At 41.9% G+C, this 13,795-nt stretch overlaps 1 protein-coding gene across 7 annotated transcripts in view; it reads left to right on the plus strand.

Annotated features, from left to right (window-relative positions):
• The window catches only part of EHBP1 (EH domain binding protein 1), a 445,048-nt gene that overhangs the window by 203,665 nt on the left and 227,588 nt on the right, over positions 1–13,795 (plus strand). For all 7 annotated transcript variants that reach the window (XM_073672136.1, XM_073672138.1, XM_073672139.1 and 4 more), the window contains 2 exons: positions 10,808–10,986; positions 11,568–11,616. In XM_073672136.1, the coding sequence (XP_073528237.1) occupies positions 10,808–10,986; positions 11,568–11,616 (228 nt within the window). The remainder of the gene's footprint in view (positions 1–10,807; positions 10,987–11,567; positions 11,617–13,795) is intronic.

The raw sequence follows: 13,795 nt of genomic DNA on the forward strand, positions 1-13,795 counted from the left end.
CATTTCCGATGTGATGATGGCCAAAGCTTCCCCGCAGAAAGCACATGGAGACCTTCTGTCTCCCTCCCATATAGGCGGTGTACTTACTGTACAGCCAAGGGTTCCCACTTTTACCCTATTTGATATTCCCATAATCAGGCACACTTGCCGCACTATTGCATCCAAGCACCTCTCTGACTTACCTTGTTAGAAAATCTCCAACTTAAAATATTTATTTCTCTTTTCCATCTCCCCTGTCAGTATATGCCCATCTAGATCTGCTTTTCTGTGCAAAGTTATATAGAAAAGTCACCATGTGGAGACCTTCTGTTCATAACTGGTTGCTAGACCTGGTGCTAATGCACCAAGCTGGAAGACAGCCACGAGCCACACATCTCGGGCCCACGAGCCGCAGGTTGGGGTCCCCTGAGCTAGCGTATTAGATCAGTGGGAGTCTGACACCCCCACCGTTAAGCTGTTACCACCTCCTGCAGAGGCCGAATGTAAATGGTGTATGGAGAAGAAGACCGGAGCTGCATCCCACTGTTTAGCGGCCGCTCCCAGGTACTGCAGAGCAGCTCCTGTTCATTTAGTTTTTCTGTTTTTTGGGGGTTTTTTTGTTTGCATATTTCTTTAGGCGCTGCCGCTCCTTTTTTTTTTCTCCAATAGCACAGCATGTTCTAGGTATGGCTTTTTTGTTTGTTTTTTTTTTGACCTTAGAAATCTTGTGCTTCTGAGAATCCTATTAGAATCACACGATCTATGAATGCCATGACTTGTAAACTTTAAGCCATTTTTATTTGAAGTTTTCAAATCACAAATGATCATGAACATCTTTCACAAACACATTATTAAAAAAAAAAAAATAGAAATGCTAAAACAGCAAGAAAGTAATTAAGGTGGTCAAAATGCTGCCAAAAAGTGTTTGTAAAGATAGCCTAGGGGAGTAAGAGCAGATGTTTTTGGTTTCATGCTAATTTTTTGTTTTTAGTTGGTATCTGTTATGATCTGCTACAAGCACTAAGGAAAGACAGGAGATCTGTCCCTACAATAGAACTAAACTGGATCCCTACGATGTAACGGGGAACCTGATCCTGCGATCAGACCCGCTAAAGTCCTCAGCTAGTCTGTACGAAGACCTATAGATGCAAGGGAGGGATCCCTACAAGAACTAGGGACTGGGATAAAGTTGGACACCTCCTAGCAGAAATTGTAGCAGTAAAAGACAAACACACAACACAGAACATAGAGGTCAGAAGACCTAGCAAAACTAATAGAGAAGGGTAACAGAGCACAAAGCTAGCTCAAGAGTAGTAATTACAATGAAGTCCAGCAAGGCCAGGAGGGCGGAGCCGGATTAAATAGGCAAAAAAGGTCATGTGACCAGTAAACTAGAAAAAAAACAACAGGAGAGTTCTAACAGTACCCCCTCTTCTAAGAGGATCCTCCGGATCCCCTAGGCCCGAACTTATCAGGAAACCTCCTCTGAAATGCTCTGACAAGTCTGGAAGCAGAAACATCATCCGCCCTCACCCATGAGTTATCCTCGGGTCCGAAACCCTTCCAAGCGACGAGATACTGCAAACTCCCTCTATACCGTCTAGAATTTAGGATGCGGGAAATTTCATATTCCCCGTCCTCCACCATCGGAGGAACAGTGGCAGAGGCGTCACCAACCGACACATCAGCTCTTTTCAACAGAGAAACATGAAACACCGGATTAATCTTCCAGGAGGTAGGAACCTCCAACCTAACAGCAGATTGGTTAACTATCTGAAGCACCTTAAAGGGCCCTACAAACTTGGGACCCAATTTTTTAGAAGGAATCCTCAATCGCAGATTCTTAGAGGACAACCAAACCATGTCACCAATAGCAAACGAAACCTCTTGCCGTTTCCTATCAAAGTACCTCTTAGATTTTTTGTTAGCCTCCTGAAGATTATCACGCACATCCGTCCAAACTCTCTCCAAATCACCGGAAAAACTCTCCTCCTCAGGCACAGCCGATACCAATTTGGAGAATGACCCAAAAGACGGATGTCTCCCAGAACAACAAAAAAAAAGGCGAACACCCAGCAGAAGAGGATGTATGGTTGTTAAGAGCAAATTCAGCAAGTGGCAGAAACTCAGACCACCCCTCTTGATTGTCTGCCACAAAGCAACGCTAGAACTGCTCAACATCCTAGTTCTTTCTTTCTGTCTGGCCATTAGACTCAGGATGATATCCGGATGAAAACGACAAATGAACTCCCAACCTGTCACAAAAGGCACGCCAAAAACGAGCCACGAACTGAGGTCCCCTATCAGAAACAATGTCAGTAGGAACGCCATGTAGTCTGACAATTTCCTTGACAAAGGCCTTAGCGAGTGTCTTAGCGCAAGGCAGTTTGATGAAGGGAACCAAGTGACACATCTTGCTAAAACGGTCCACGACCACCCAGATGACCGTGAAACCTTCAGAGGGGGGAAGGTCAGTAATAAAGTCCATAGCCAGATGTTTCCTAGGTGCACTAGGAATCTCCAGAGGGCAAAGCAACCCCGCAGCAGGAGCATGCAAAGACTTAGATCTAGCACACACAGTACATTGACGCACCCACTTAATGACTTCCTTCTGCCATCCAGGCCACCAAAAACTGCGACCCACAAGTCTCTTGGTCTCAGAAATTCCAGGATGACCTGCCAACCGAGACTCATGACACTCAACAAACAAATCTCTCCTAAAGGCCCCGTCACACATAACGAGATCGCTAGCGAGATCGCTGATGAGTCACGTTTTGGTGACGCAATAGCGATCTCGCTAGCGATCTCGTTATGTCTGACAGGTAGCAACGATCAGGCCCCTGCTGTGAGATCGCTGATCGTTACAAAGCTTCCTGGATCATTCCTGGGTCGTTGCGCTCCCGCTGGGCAGTGTGCATCGCTGTATTTGACACCTTGTCAACGACCTCACAAGCGATTCAGAACTGAGACACATTGAGGTGCATAAATTGGACTTTTCTGCGTTCATCGTCCCGATTGGTGGTCGCTACTGCGTCCTTGTTTTTTCAGATCCCACCAGCGTTCTCCGGCTGTGACTCCACTTTGAACAAATCAGACATCTTTAGTGGAGTAGGTATTGTTTGGGGTCTCAAATGAGTTTCCATTTTTAATTCATTTATAGGACATCTACCAATTATCTGCTATCATTGCTCTTCAGGGAGGGAGGGCTTGGCTTCAATAGCGATCTCGTTAGCGATCTCGTTATGTGTGACGGGGCACCAGTACCGTTAAAATACTGGCAGTAGTTGTCGCGGCAGGTCTTCGCATCATGGGTGTTTCTGCCATGTCCCACTGGTTGAAGGCCTGCAATTGCAGGATCTTTTGCACGCCATTCACCGAGCTCCACTTCCCCATTGGCTCGGTCCACAGAGTCCACAAAGCCAGGCGGACAGTACGTAATTGCATCACGTCGACAAAGAAAGTTTTGAAGCGTGCAACAGGCCAAAAGAACAGAGTCTATTGATTTAAGCTTCATGTTAATTGGCGTGTGAAAAACTCTGAAGCGGTTGGCCACGACAGCGTGTCAGAAAACGTGCTGTGTGGGTGTGTGTGCACGAGACCCCTAAAATATCTGCCCATGCAAAAGCATATATATACAGATAGAAGCCAAGCCCTCCCTCCCTGAAGAGCAATGATAGCAGATAATTGGTAGATGTCCTATAAATGAATTAAAAATGGAAACTCATTTGAGACCCCAAACAAAACCTACTTCGCTAAAGATGTCTGATTTGTTCAAAGTGGAGTCACAGCCGGAGAACGCTGGTGGGATCTGAAAAAACAAGGACGCAGTAGCGACCACCAATCGTGGACGATGAACGCAGAAAAGTCCAATTTATGCACCTCAATGTGTGTCAGTTCTGAATCGCTAGCGAGGTCGTTGACAAGGTGTCAAATACAGCGATGCACACTGCCCAGCGGGAGCGCAACGACCCAGGAATGGCCCAGGAAGCTTTGTAACGATCATAGAATCATAGAATCATAGAATGGTAGAGTTGGAAGGGACCTCCTGGGTCATCTGGTCCAACCCCCTGCTCAAAGCAGGATTCACTAAATCATCTCAGACAGATGTCTGTCCAGCCTCTGTTTGAAGACGTCCATTGAAGGGGAACTCACCACCTCTCGTGGCAGCCTGTTCCACTCATTAATCACCCTAACTGTCAAAAAGTTTTTTCTAATATCTAATCTGTGTCTCCTCCCATTTAGTTTCATCCCGTTGCTTCTAGTCTTTCCCTGTGCAAATGAGAATAAAGATGATCCTTCTACAATGTGACAGCCCTTGACATATTTGTAGACAGCTATTAAGTCTCCTCTCAGTCTTCTTTTTTGCAAGCTAAACATTCCGATCTCACAGCAGGGGCCTGATCGTTGCTACCTGTCAGACATAACGAGATCGCTAGCGAGATCGCTATTGCGTCACCAAAACGTGACTCATCAGCGATCTCGCTAGCGATCTCGTTATGTGTGACGGGGCCTTAAAGGTCCTAGGCACAAACAACCTCCCATGGGGAGTGTTAGATGGGGCATTCTTATGAGCTTTAAGAATCTCATCCTCCAAAACGGAGTCCAAAGCAGCAATCACAACACCTTCTTGTAAAATGCTCTCCTCCTCCTCAGCACAGACCATGGGAGAAAAGCTGCGAGACAAAGCATCCGCTTTAACATTCTTGGTACCCGGGATGTAAGTAACGGAAAAATTAAACCGCGAGAAAAAAAGTGCCACCTAGCCTGACGGGCATTCAAGCACTTGGCAGCATCAAGATAGATCAGATTTTTATGATCAGTGAAAACCTGAATGGGAAATTCAGCACCTTCCAAGAGATGACGCCAGTGTTCAAATGCGAGTTTAATAGCCAGCAATTCCCGATTACCAATATCCTAATTAAGTTCAGTCTCAGAAATTTTTTTTGAAAAAAAGGCACAGGGATGTACTCCATCCTTGCTTTCCTGAGACAACACCGCACCGACCCCCACAGAAGAAGCATCAACCTCAGCCAAAAACGGCTTAGTCACATCAGGCTGCATAAGGATGGGAGCAGAGGTGAACCTCTCCTTTAAAAACACAAAAGCTTCAATGGCCTCAGAAGTCCACTGAACCGCATTAGCACCTTTCCTGGTGAGATTTGTCAGCGGTTTGACAATAATAGAAATTTTTTTTATGAATTTTCTGTAATAATTGGCGAAACCCAAAAACCTCTGTATCGATTTCAAACCAATAGGCCTAGGCCCTTCCTGCACAGCTTGAACTTTAACCGGGTCCATCTCAAAACCTTCACTGGAGATAATGTAACCCAAAAAACTAATTCTCTGTACAGCGAACTCACATTTCTCTAGCTTAGCAAAAAGCGAATTGTCCATTAATAACTGTAAAACCTCACGTACACTCCGCCAATGAGACTCCAGATCAGGCGAATAAATCAGAGTGTCATCCAAATACACAACCACATTTTTGCCGATCAAAGGTCTAAGGATGTCATTAATAAGATTCTGAAAAAATGCTGGATCATTGGTAAGACCAAAAGGCATAACCAGATTCTCAAAATGACCCACAAGAGTGTTAAAAGCAGTCTTCCATTCATCACCCTCTTTCATGCGCAACAAATTGTATGCCCCCCGGAGATCAATTTTAGAGAACCACTTGGCCCCCACTAACTGGTTAAACAAATCAGGAATCAATGGCAGTGGGTAAGGATTGCGTACAGTAATTTTATTAATCTCCCGAAAGTCCAGACAAGGACGTAAACCGCCATCTTTTTTTTTTTACAAAAAAAATCCAACAGCCACAGGAGACTTGGAAGGCCTAATGTGACCTGCGGCCAAGCTTGTCTGCATGTATTCCTCCAAAGCCTTTCTCTCAGGAATAGTAAGAGTAAATAAACGACTTTTAGGAAGAGTCGCTCCAGGGACAAATTCAATGGTACAATCATAGTCTCTATGGGGAGGCAAAATTTGTGACTCCTCCTCAGAAAAAACTCTCCTAAAATCCTGAATAGGTACAGGTAATTCCCCTTTTTCCACCGCAGCAATACGTCCGTTACAACACTTGTCATAACATTTAGGGCTCCAGGACTTAATTTCATTGGTAGACCAATCCAGTACAGGATTGTGCAATTTTAACCAGGGCAACCCCAAAATTACTGGAGAAGGCAAATTATTTAATACTACCAAATCCAAATTCTCTTGATGAATACCATTAATAGTGAGGGGAAATTCACAGACCTTGTGAGTAACACTCTTCAAGGGAGAGCCATCAACAGAAACCACAGCAATAGGGGATGACAAAGGTTTAGGTTTTAATTTAAGTTTTTCCAAGAATCCCCCATCAATCACATTCAGAGTAGAACCACAATCCACAAATACCCGAAATTCAATTAATTCTTCCTGAGCAGCGGTAGTAGCAGATAGGAATACTCCCTTAGTATTTAAACAGGCTATACGTGCATGACTGACCTTTTTTTTTTCTTTGTTCATATGAAGCACACAGTTCTTAATGAAATGACCAGAATTTCCGCAATAGAAGCACAAACCTCCAGAAAGCCTGCGATCTTTTTCCTGAGAGCGGGGTGCCATCGCCCCAATCTCCATCGGCTCTCCTTTGTCAGCACAGACCCTCTCAAGACTCGGAGCTGACATGGCAGAGGATTTACTCTCATTAACCCTTGCACGCAGTCTCCTGTCCACCCGTATAGCTAATTGCATTGCCTCCTGCAAGTTTCCAGGTGTGGGATAAGCAATCAGCAAATCCTTAACCCTTTCACCTAGCCCTGCAAGAAACAAGCTTTTCAAAGCTGAATCATTCCACCCCACCTGGGCAGACCACCGACGGAAGTGAGAACAATATTTTTCCACATTACCTGATCCCTGCCTCAGACGTCTCAATTCAGACTCAGCAGATGAGACACGATCAGGATCATCGTACAACAAACCCAAAGCAGAAAAAAAACTATCCACTGATCTAAAGCACTGATCACTAGGTTGGAGAGAAAAGGCCCATCCCTGAGGATCTTTGCGCAAAAGTGACATTATGAACCCTATGCGCTGTGATTCATCACCAGAGGATCTGGGTCTTAAACGAAAATACAATAAACAAGCATTTTTTAAAAAAAAAAAATCTTGTTGTTCACCAAAAAATAGATCAGGCAGACGTACCTTTGGCTCCACAAAATGTGCTCCAGAACAGCTACTCACGTGTTGTTGGAGCTCGGCCACCTCCAGAGAGAGTCCCTGCAAGCGTTGAGCCAAATCTTGAACCGAGACCATAATGGAAACTGGAGGTCTTTCCTTAGAGAAATTTTTTTTAGGCTGGACTTACTGTTATGATCTGCTACAAGCACTAAGGAAAGACAGGAGATCTGTCCCTTCAATAGAACTAAACTGGATCCCTACGATGTAACGGGGAGCCTGATCCTGCGATCAGACCCGCTAAAGTCCTCAGCTAGTCTGTACGAAGACCTATAGATGCAAGGGAGGGATCCCTACAAGAACTAGGGACTGGGATAAAGTTGGACACCTCCTAGCAGAAATTGTAGCAGTAAAAGACAAACACACAACACAGAACATAGAGGTCAGAAGACCTAGCAAAACTAATAGAGAAGGGTAACAGAGCACAAAGCTAGCTCAAGAGTAGTAATTACAATGAAGTCCAGCAAGGCCAGGAGGGCGGAGCCGGATTAAAAAGGCAAAAAAGGTCATGTGACCAGCAAACTAGAAAAAAACCAACAGGAGAGTTCTAACAGTATCAGCACCATGCAGATTTGAAAGTTAAGTCATCGTTATCAGGAGCAATGATTTTATTCATCGTGTATCCTATCGTTTTACTTAAAGTGGCAAGAGACACCCCTCTCGATAAGAGTCAAGGACAACCTGAAGCCGGCAAGTGATTTTTTTTGCCACAGAGACAAAGGGGAAATGTAGATTGACATGGTGGACTTTCAGATGAATGGTCTTCCTGATGATACAAGGACATCTTGAGTCTTCCAGAACAGGAACCGCTCATATGAATCCGATTTCCTTTTTGACAGAGAGGTTCTAGAGCGGAGAACCCCTCCAGTGATGTCAATCTATTCTCATAGGACATATGGACAAGAGTTGTCTTGGATCAGACAACCCCTTTTAAAGGTATAACAACACTCATCATTGCCTGTAAAGCTGGAAAAGTCCAATCAGAGATCTTTAGACTGTAAATCTGTCTCAGTGGATTTAGAGAAAAGGCTATTCTGTACATATTCTTCAAACTTCATTAAAACATTTCAGTATTTGTCTTTGTACCCAACCTTAAAGTTCTCGTATTATAGTTTTCATTTTCATATTCCAGAAATATTATTAATTTTATATTTGGATTTCCCTTGTTTTAATGCCCCTCAGGCAACACTTTTTGTCCAGTACGCTGACAGTTTGGTGTTGACTTGGGGCATTTTTTTGAGAGTCTGAAACACTGTTCACATTTAAGTAGACATAATAGCAAAGTTTTACGAATCGTCCCCAACTATTAGATAACTGTCTCTCTGAAGGAGTCATGTAATTAAGAAGTCTTTACACATCTAAAATGCTAAGCACCTATTAACAAATTGATGTACAACACACAACAAAAAGTTAGAATAACTTTATTACAACATTATCATCATAGAATAAACAAAACACAGGGAAGTGTTAACTTATCAGCATAAACCCAAACCATTGCATGTAAATTTCATTATTTCATGCTTTTAAAGGGAATATGTCAGCAGGTTGTGGCTATGTAATCTAAGAGCATCATGATGTAGGGGCTGTGACCCTGATTTCAGCGATGTCACTTACTGGACTGTTGTAGTTTCAATAAAATTTGTGTTTTATCAGCAGGAGATTATCACTACAGGACTAGGTGTCCCTTGCCAGCTAGTCCTGCTGCTCTGTGTAACCCTCCCCACCACTGATTCAGCTTTCTGACAATCAATGGTGTTTGTGGGAATATACAGGGTTCAGCATTCTGAGCTCTTCTATATTTGCAGAGAAAAAAAAGTGATTGTATAAAAATGTACACCAACATGAGACACATGTGGGTACTGTGACTGTGGGGTAGCAAGGACTGTGGGCTCTAGTTTTGTCCCTCAAGCTAAAGGGACCCTAGGTTATCCCTGTTCCCAAGATTATCCCTGATGGTGGTTAATGCCTGGGTCTCATACCTCGCTATTCCCGTGCACCAAACTAATCTCATCCCCTCCCAGGGAAAAAGGGTCAGAAGTGAAAGGGTTAACGCAGAAAAGACAAACAGGGGAAACATAGCTCGGGCACACAGAACTCACAGGTATAAATATTAGGGAATAAGAGTAAGAAGAAAATGAGGCAAAGAAACTACATGAAACACCAAAGGGGAAGGAAAATGTTTTGACCAAAAAACACACACAATTTTCACAGCGCAACCCCCAAAAATGCCTGGATATCTCCACCTCTCCAGACAAGGTTTAGACAAACTATAGCTGGCACTACGTGAATACTCCAGCACACAGTTTATAAAGGGAGAGAAGATATGACTGGTTCTCCCACAGCATGTGACCAAAGAGTATAAGCAACCTAGCTGAGCTTTTTTTACTCCACGTTTTAGGGTTCTTTTCACCCAGCACTTTATGGCATTTAGGTAATGTTAGATTGTTTTTTTGTCCTCAATCTCAATATCCTCTCTCTCCTTCTTTTTTTTTTTAGTGATTTTTCAGGATAGTTCCAGTATTAGTATGTCTGCTCATAAGGAGGACTCCTTTTTCTCAACAATTTTGGATTTATACAACTGGCACTTTACCATTTTTTGATCATTGATTATTTCTTTTCACATGTTCATATATTACTTTCAATCCAACCTGCAACTGTTTTCTTTTAGGCTAACACTTATTTATATTTTTATATATATTTTTTTATTCTATAATCATTATGTTGTTATAAAAGTATTGATTTATTCTAACTTTTTGTCATTTGATGTACATCAATTTGTGCGTTGGTGTTTATTATATTTCAGGAGTATCATTCCTTTATACTCTTTTTCTTAGTGTTTAGATGTATATCCATAAAATGATTTAATCGGACATTTATCTAAAAATGTTAGTACTGATCTTTTATGTAATTTAGCATCTCGAAAAGGTGTTTATTAATGTATTATTTAAGCTAGATCAAGACATTTTTATTCAAGCTAGGGGAAGACGCTTTTGATTTCGGTATTATAATTCAAAGTTAATAAATTGTAGGTTTATTTTATTTTGGCCAAATTATTTGTGATGATGTGACGACTGTACATTCGTATGAATATTGAACCTTGGGAATTTAGTGCTCTGTTGTTATTCTCTAAAGTATTGTCGTGTGTGCGCAAAAAAACGCAGTGTTTACAGTCCCAGCATAATGAATGGAATTTCCAAAATGTCACCCACATGCTGCTTTTTTTCCTTGTGTTTTTAAAGTTCCAGCATGTCAATTTTTTCAGTGTTTTTCACCCATTCAATTGAATGCCTAAAAAACTCAACTAAAAATGAATTAATATAGGATGAAAAACGCACGTAATGTACACACCATTTTTCCTGCCTATATTTTTATGCAAAAGAAAAAACATTGCAAAAACGACTTGTGTGAATATACCCAAAAAGTAGAAAAACTTGTCCACCTTTTTCCAGAAAGTCCCTAAGTGAGTAGGACTGAGCTACAGTACCATGCAAAACTGAGCCATGTTTTCTAACCCTGGACAACATTTTCTACTAAAGCTTTTTTTTCTTGTATAATGCATTTGCATGAACACATCCTGGCATTTATTTTTATTTTTTTTTAATCTTTGCAGCCAAGTCCATTACCAAGTCCAACCCTCGGTAGACAACCCAATGCCAGCCAGTCACTGCTCGCATGGTGCAAGGAAGTAACAAAGTCCTATAGAGGAGTAAAAATAACGAACTTCACCACCTCCTGGAGGAATGGCTTGGCGTTTTGTGCAATATTAAACTACTTTAGACCGGACTTGATGTAAGTATGAAGACCTATAAAATCCACCTTGAAAGGAAATGCCAACATATGTATACTATGTTCTCCTAGGGAATGTGGAATTCTGATTTTCAGGGGGTTAATATCATGTACCTTTTGACTATCAATGTTCCCCATTCATTTTAAGCTGCCATCTCATTTATGATGTTTTTTTGCCTTAATCCTATAGAAACTACTGACCTCAAGATGCTATTAAAAATTTTGTTCGTGTTGAAATGAGATGAGAGAAATAAGCCCGTAGCTCTTTGAACACTGACGACAAGGAATCCCTTGGCAAATTTGGCTGTCAAAGCTTGTCCCTGGCCCTTGCCTCCTATTTTAGACAAAAAGCTGTAGGCGCTGAAACCAGCCATATTCATATTATTTATTAATATATTTTTGTCCATTTTAATTTTCCACACTATTAGTTTTGTTGATTGAATTGCTGAAAAATTACTCTGTGCCTTATGATTTTATTCTATGACTTTTTTATTTATTCTTTTAGATGAAACTTGTTTAAAAAAGTGTACTGTTTTTTTCATATCAAATTTTGTTTGTACCTACTTTGCCATTTTCTCCTTCAGTGACTACAAGTCCCTCAATCCTCAAGATATTAAAGAAAACAACAAAAAGGTAAGAGCTGAAAGATGAAAACTTTGCTCAAATTCGAATGGTTTTATTTCATTTACACACACTTTTTTAATTAAAAAAAAAAGGTTTACAAAAAAATTAAAGTGTCTACACCAAAAAAAACGATCAGTTCCATTATGCTGTCCATCATATATCATAAAATGTAGTGCTACGTGCCTCACTATCTGGCAAATATGACAGATCCTGCGACACAGGTTCCAAATGGAGCCTCCCATGCAACTGTGAACTCAGCCTCGGGGCTCTTTCAGATGTCCATGATCATCGGTCCGATCTCCATGCACGGACTGGCCTCGCGTCTCCTGAACGGAGTGTGACAGCCTCATATATTTCTGAGGCTGTCATGCATGGTCAGTCCATGCATTCCGATCCGAGATTGGACCGATGATCACGGACTTCTAAAAGAGCTTTAAGGAAAATTTCATACTCGCGGCTCCTCTTCATGCCATCTGAATTTACTAACTTTTGTGACAGAATGGCTTGTTATAAAGGGCTCACTGTTACCAGCACGGTCCTATAATAACAAGTCAGATCATGACATTTCTTCCCTTGTAAATCTTTAAAGACTAACTGTGAGTGATATTATTGAAAAGTGGAAGGAACCGCAGCAATTCAGCCACAAAGTGAAAACCACACAAAATTACAGCGTGGGGTCATCAAACACTGAGTGCGTAAAAGTCACCAAAGCTCTGCTGACTCCATAACTGTAGGGTCCAAACCTCCTCAGTACAAAAACTTTGCTCTTGGGGCTTAATGACATGGGTTTCCATGGCTAAGCAGGTGTATTCAAGCCTTACATCACCAAGCATAATGTCGGGCGTCTGATGGATTAGTGGAAAGGAAACCGCCACTAGACTCCCTAGTTACTATTCGCACTTCTCTTTTTGGTAGTCATATTTACAAGGCTGGGTTGAGTAGATACCAGGAGAACGTTACCTTCCTGACTACATTGTGTCAGCTGTAAAATTTGATGGAGGAGGGAAAATGCTCTGGGGATTAGCCTAGGGGTTGGCCTAGCCTCTTTTGTTCAAGTGAAGGGAAATCTTATTATTTCAGCATCCCAGGACATTTGGACAATTGAAGCTTCCAACTTTTTGGGTATAGTTTTAGGAAGACCCTTCTCTGTTTCAGCATGCCTGCCAAGTGCAAAAAGTAAAGTCACGGTTGGGGCGTTTGGTGTAAGAACATGACTGACCGCAGATAGCCCTGACCTTCACTCCAACCAACACATTTAGGGATGAATTAGAACAGAGATTGAGAGCCCGGCCCTCTCCTCCAACACCAATGTTTGACCTCACAAATGCTCTTCTCATGAATGAGAAAAAATTCCCAAAGATACACTCCAAAATCTTCTAGAAAGTCTTCCCAGAATGGAGGAAGCTGTTATAGCTGCAAAGGGGCTGATTCCATATTAATGCCTATGGATAGGATGTCGTCAAAGCTCCTGATGACGCAATGTGGAGGTTTTCCAATAAATGTGACCACATAACATTATATATAATGATCACTGGGATGTACATACAGTGGTGAAAATAAGTATTTTATACACTGCCGATTTTGCAAGTTTTCCCACCTACAAAGAATGGAGAGGTCTGTAATTTTTATCGTAGATACACTTCAATTGTGAGAGACAGAATCTAAAAATAAAAAACAGAAAATCACATTGTATAATTTTTACATAACTAATTTGCATTTTATTGCATGAGATAAGTATTTGATACAGTAGAAAACAGAACTTAATATTTGGTACAGAAACCTTTGTTTGCAATTACAGAGGTCAGATGTTTCCTGTAGTTCTTGACCAGGTTTGCACACACTACAGCAGGGATTTTGGCCCAATCCTCCATACAGATCTTCTCCAGATCTTTCAGGTTTCGGGGCTGTCGCTAGGCAACATTGAGTTTCAGCTCTTTCCAAAAATTTTCTATTGAATTCAGCAGGGTTGTGGAGTCAGTAAGCCAAACCTCTGACTCCAACTCCGACTCCTCAGTTTCCATGACACCGACTCCAACTCCGACTCCCTCACACATGGCTCATGTTTAACCCCTTCGCGACCCTGGGATTTTCTGTTTTCGCATTTTCGTTTTTTGCTCGCCTTGTTCCCCGAGCCATAGCGTTTTTATTTTTTGGCCAATATGGCCATGTGAGGGCTTATTTTTTGCGG

Source organism: Phyllobates terribilis, unplaced genomic scaffold (assembly GCF_046119375.1).
Source record: "Phyllobates terribilis strain yellow unplaced genomic scaffold, ASM4611937v1 Scaffold_3__8_contigs__length_932513732, whole genome shotgun sequence".
Taxonomy (NCBI): Eukaryota; Metazoa; Chordata; class Amphibia; order Anura; family Dendrobatidae; genus Phyllobates; species Phyllobates terribilis.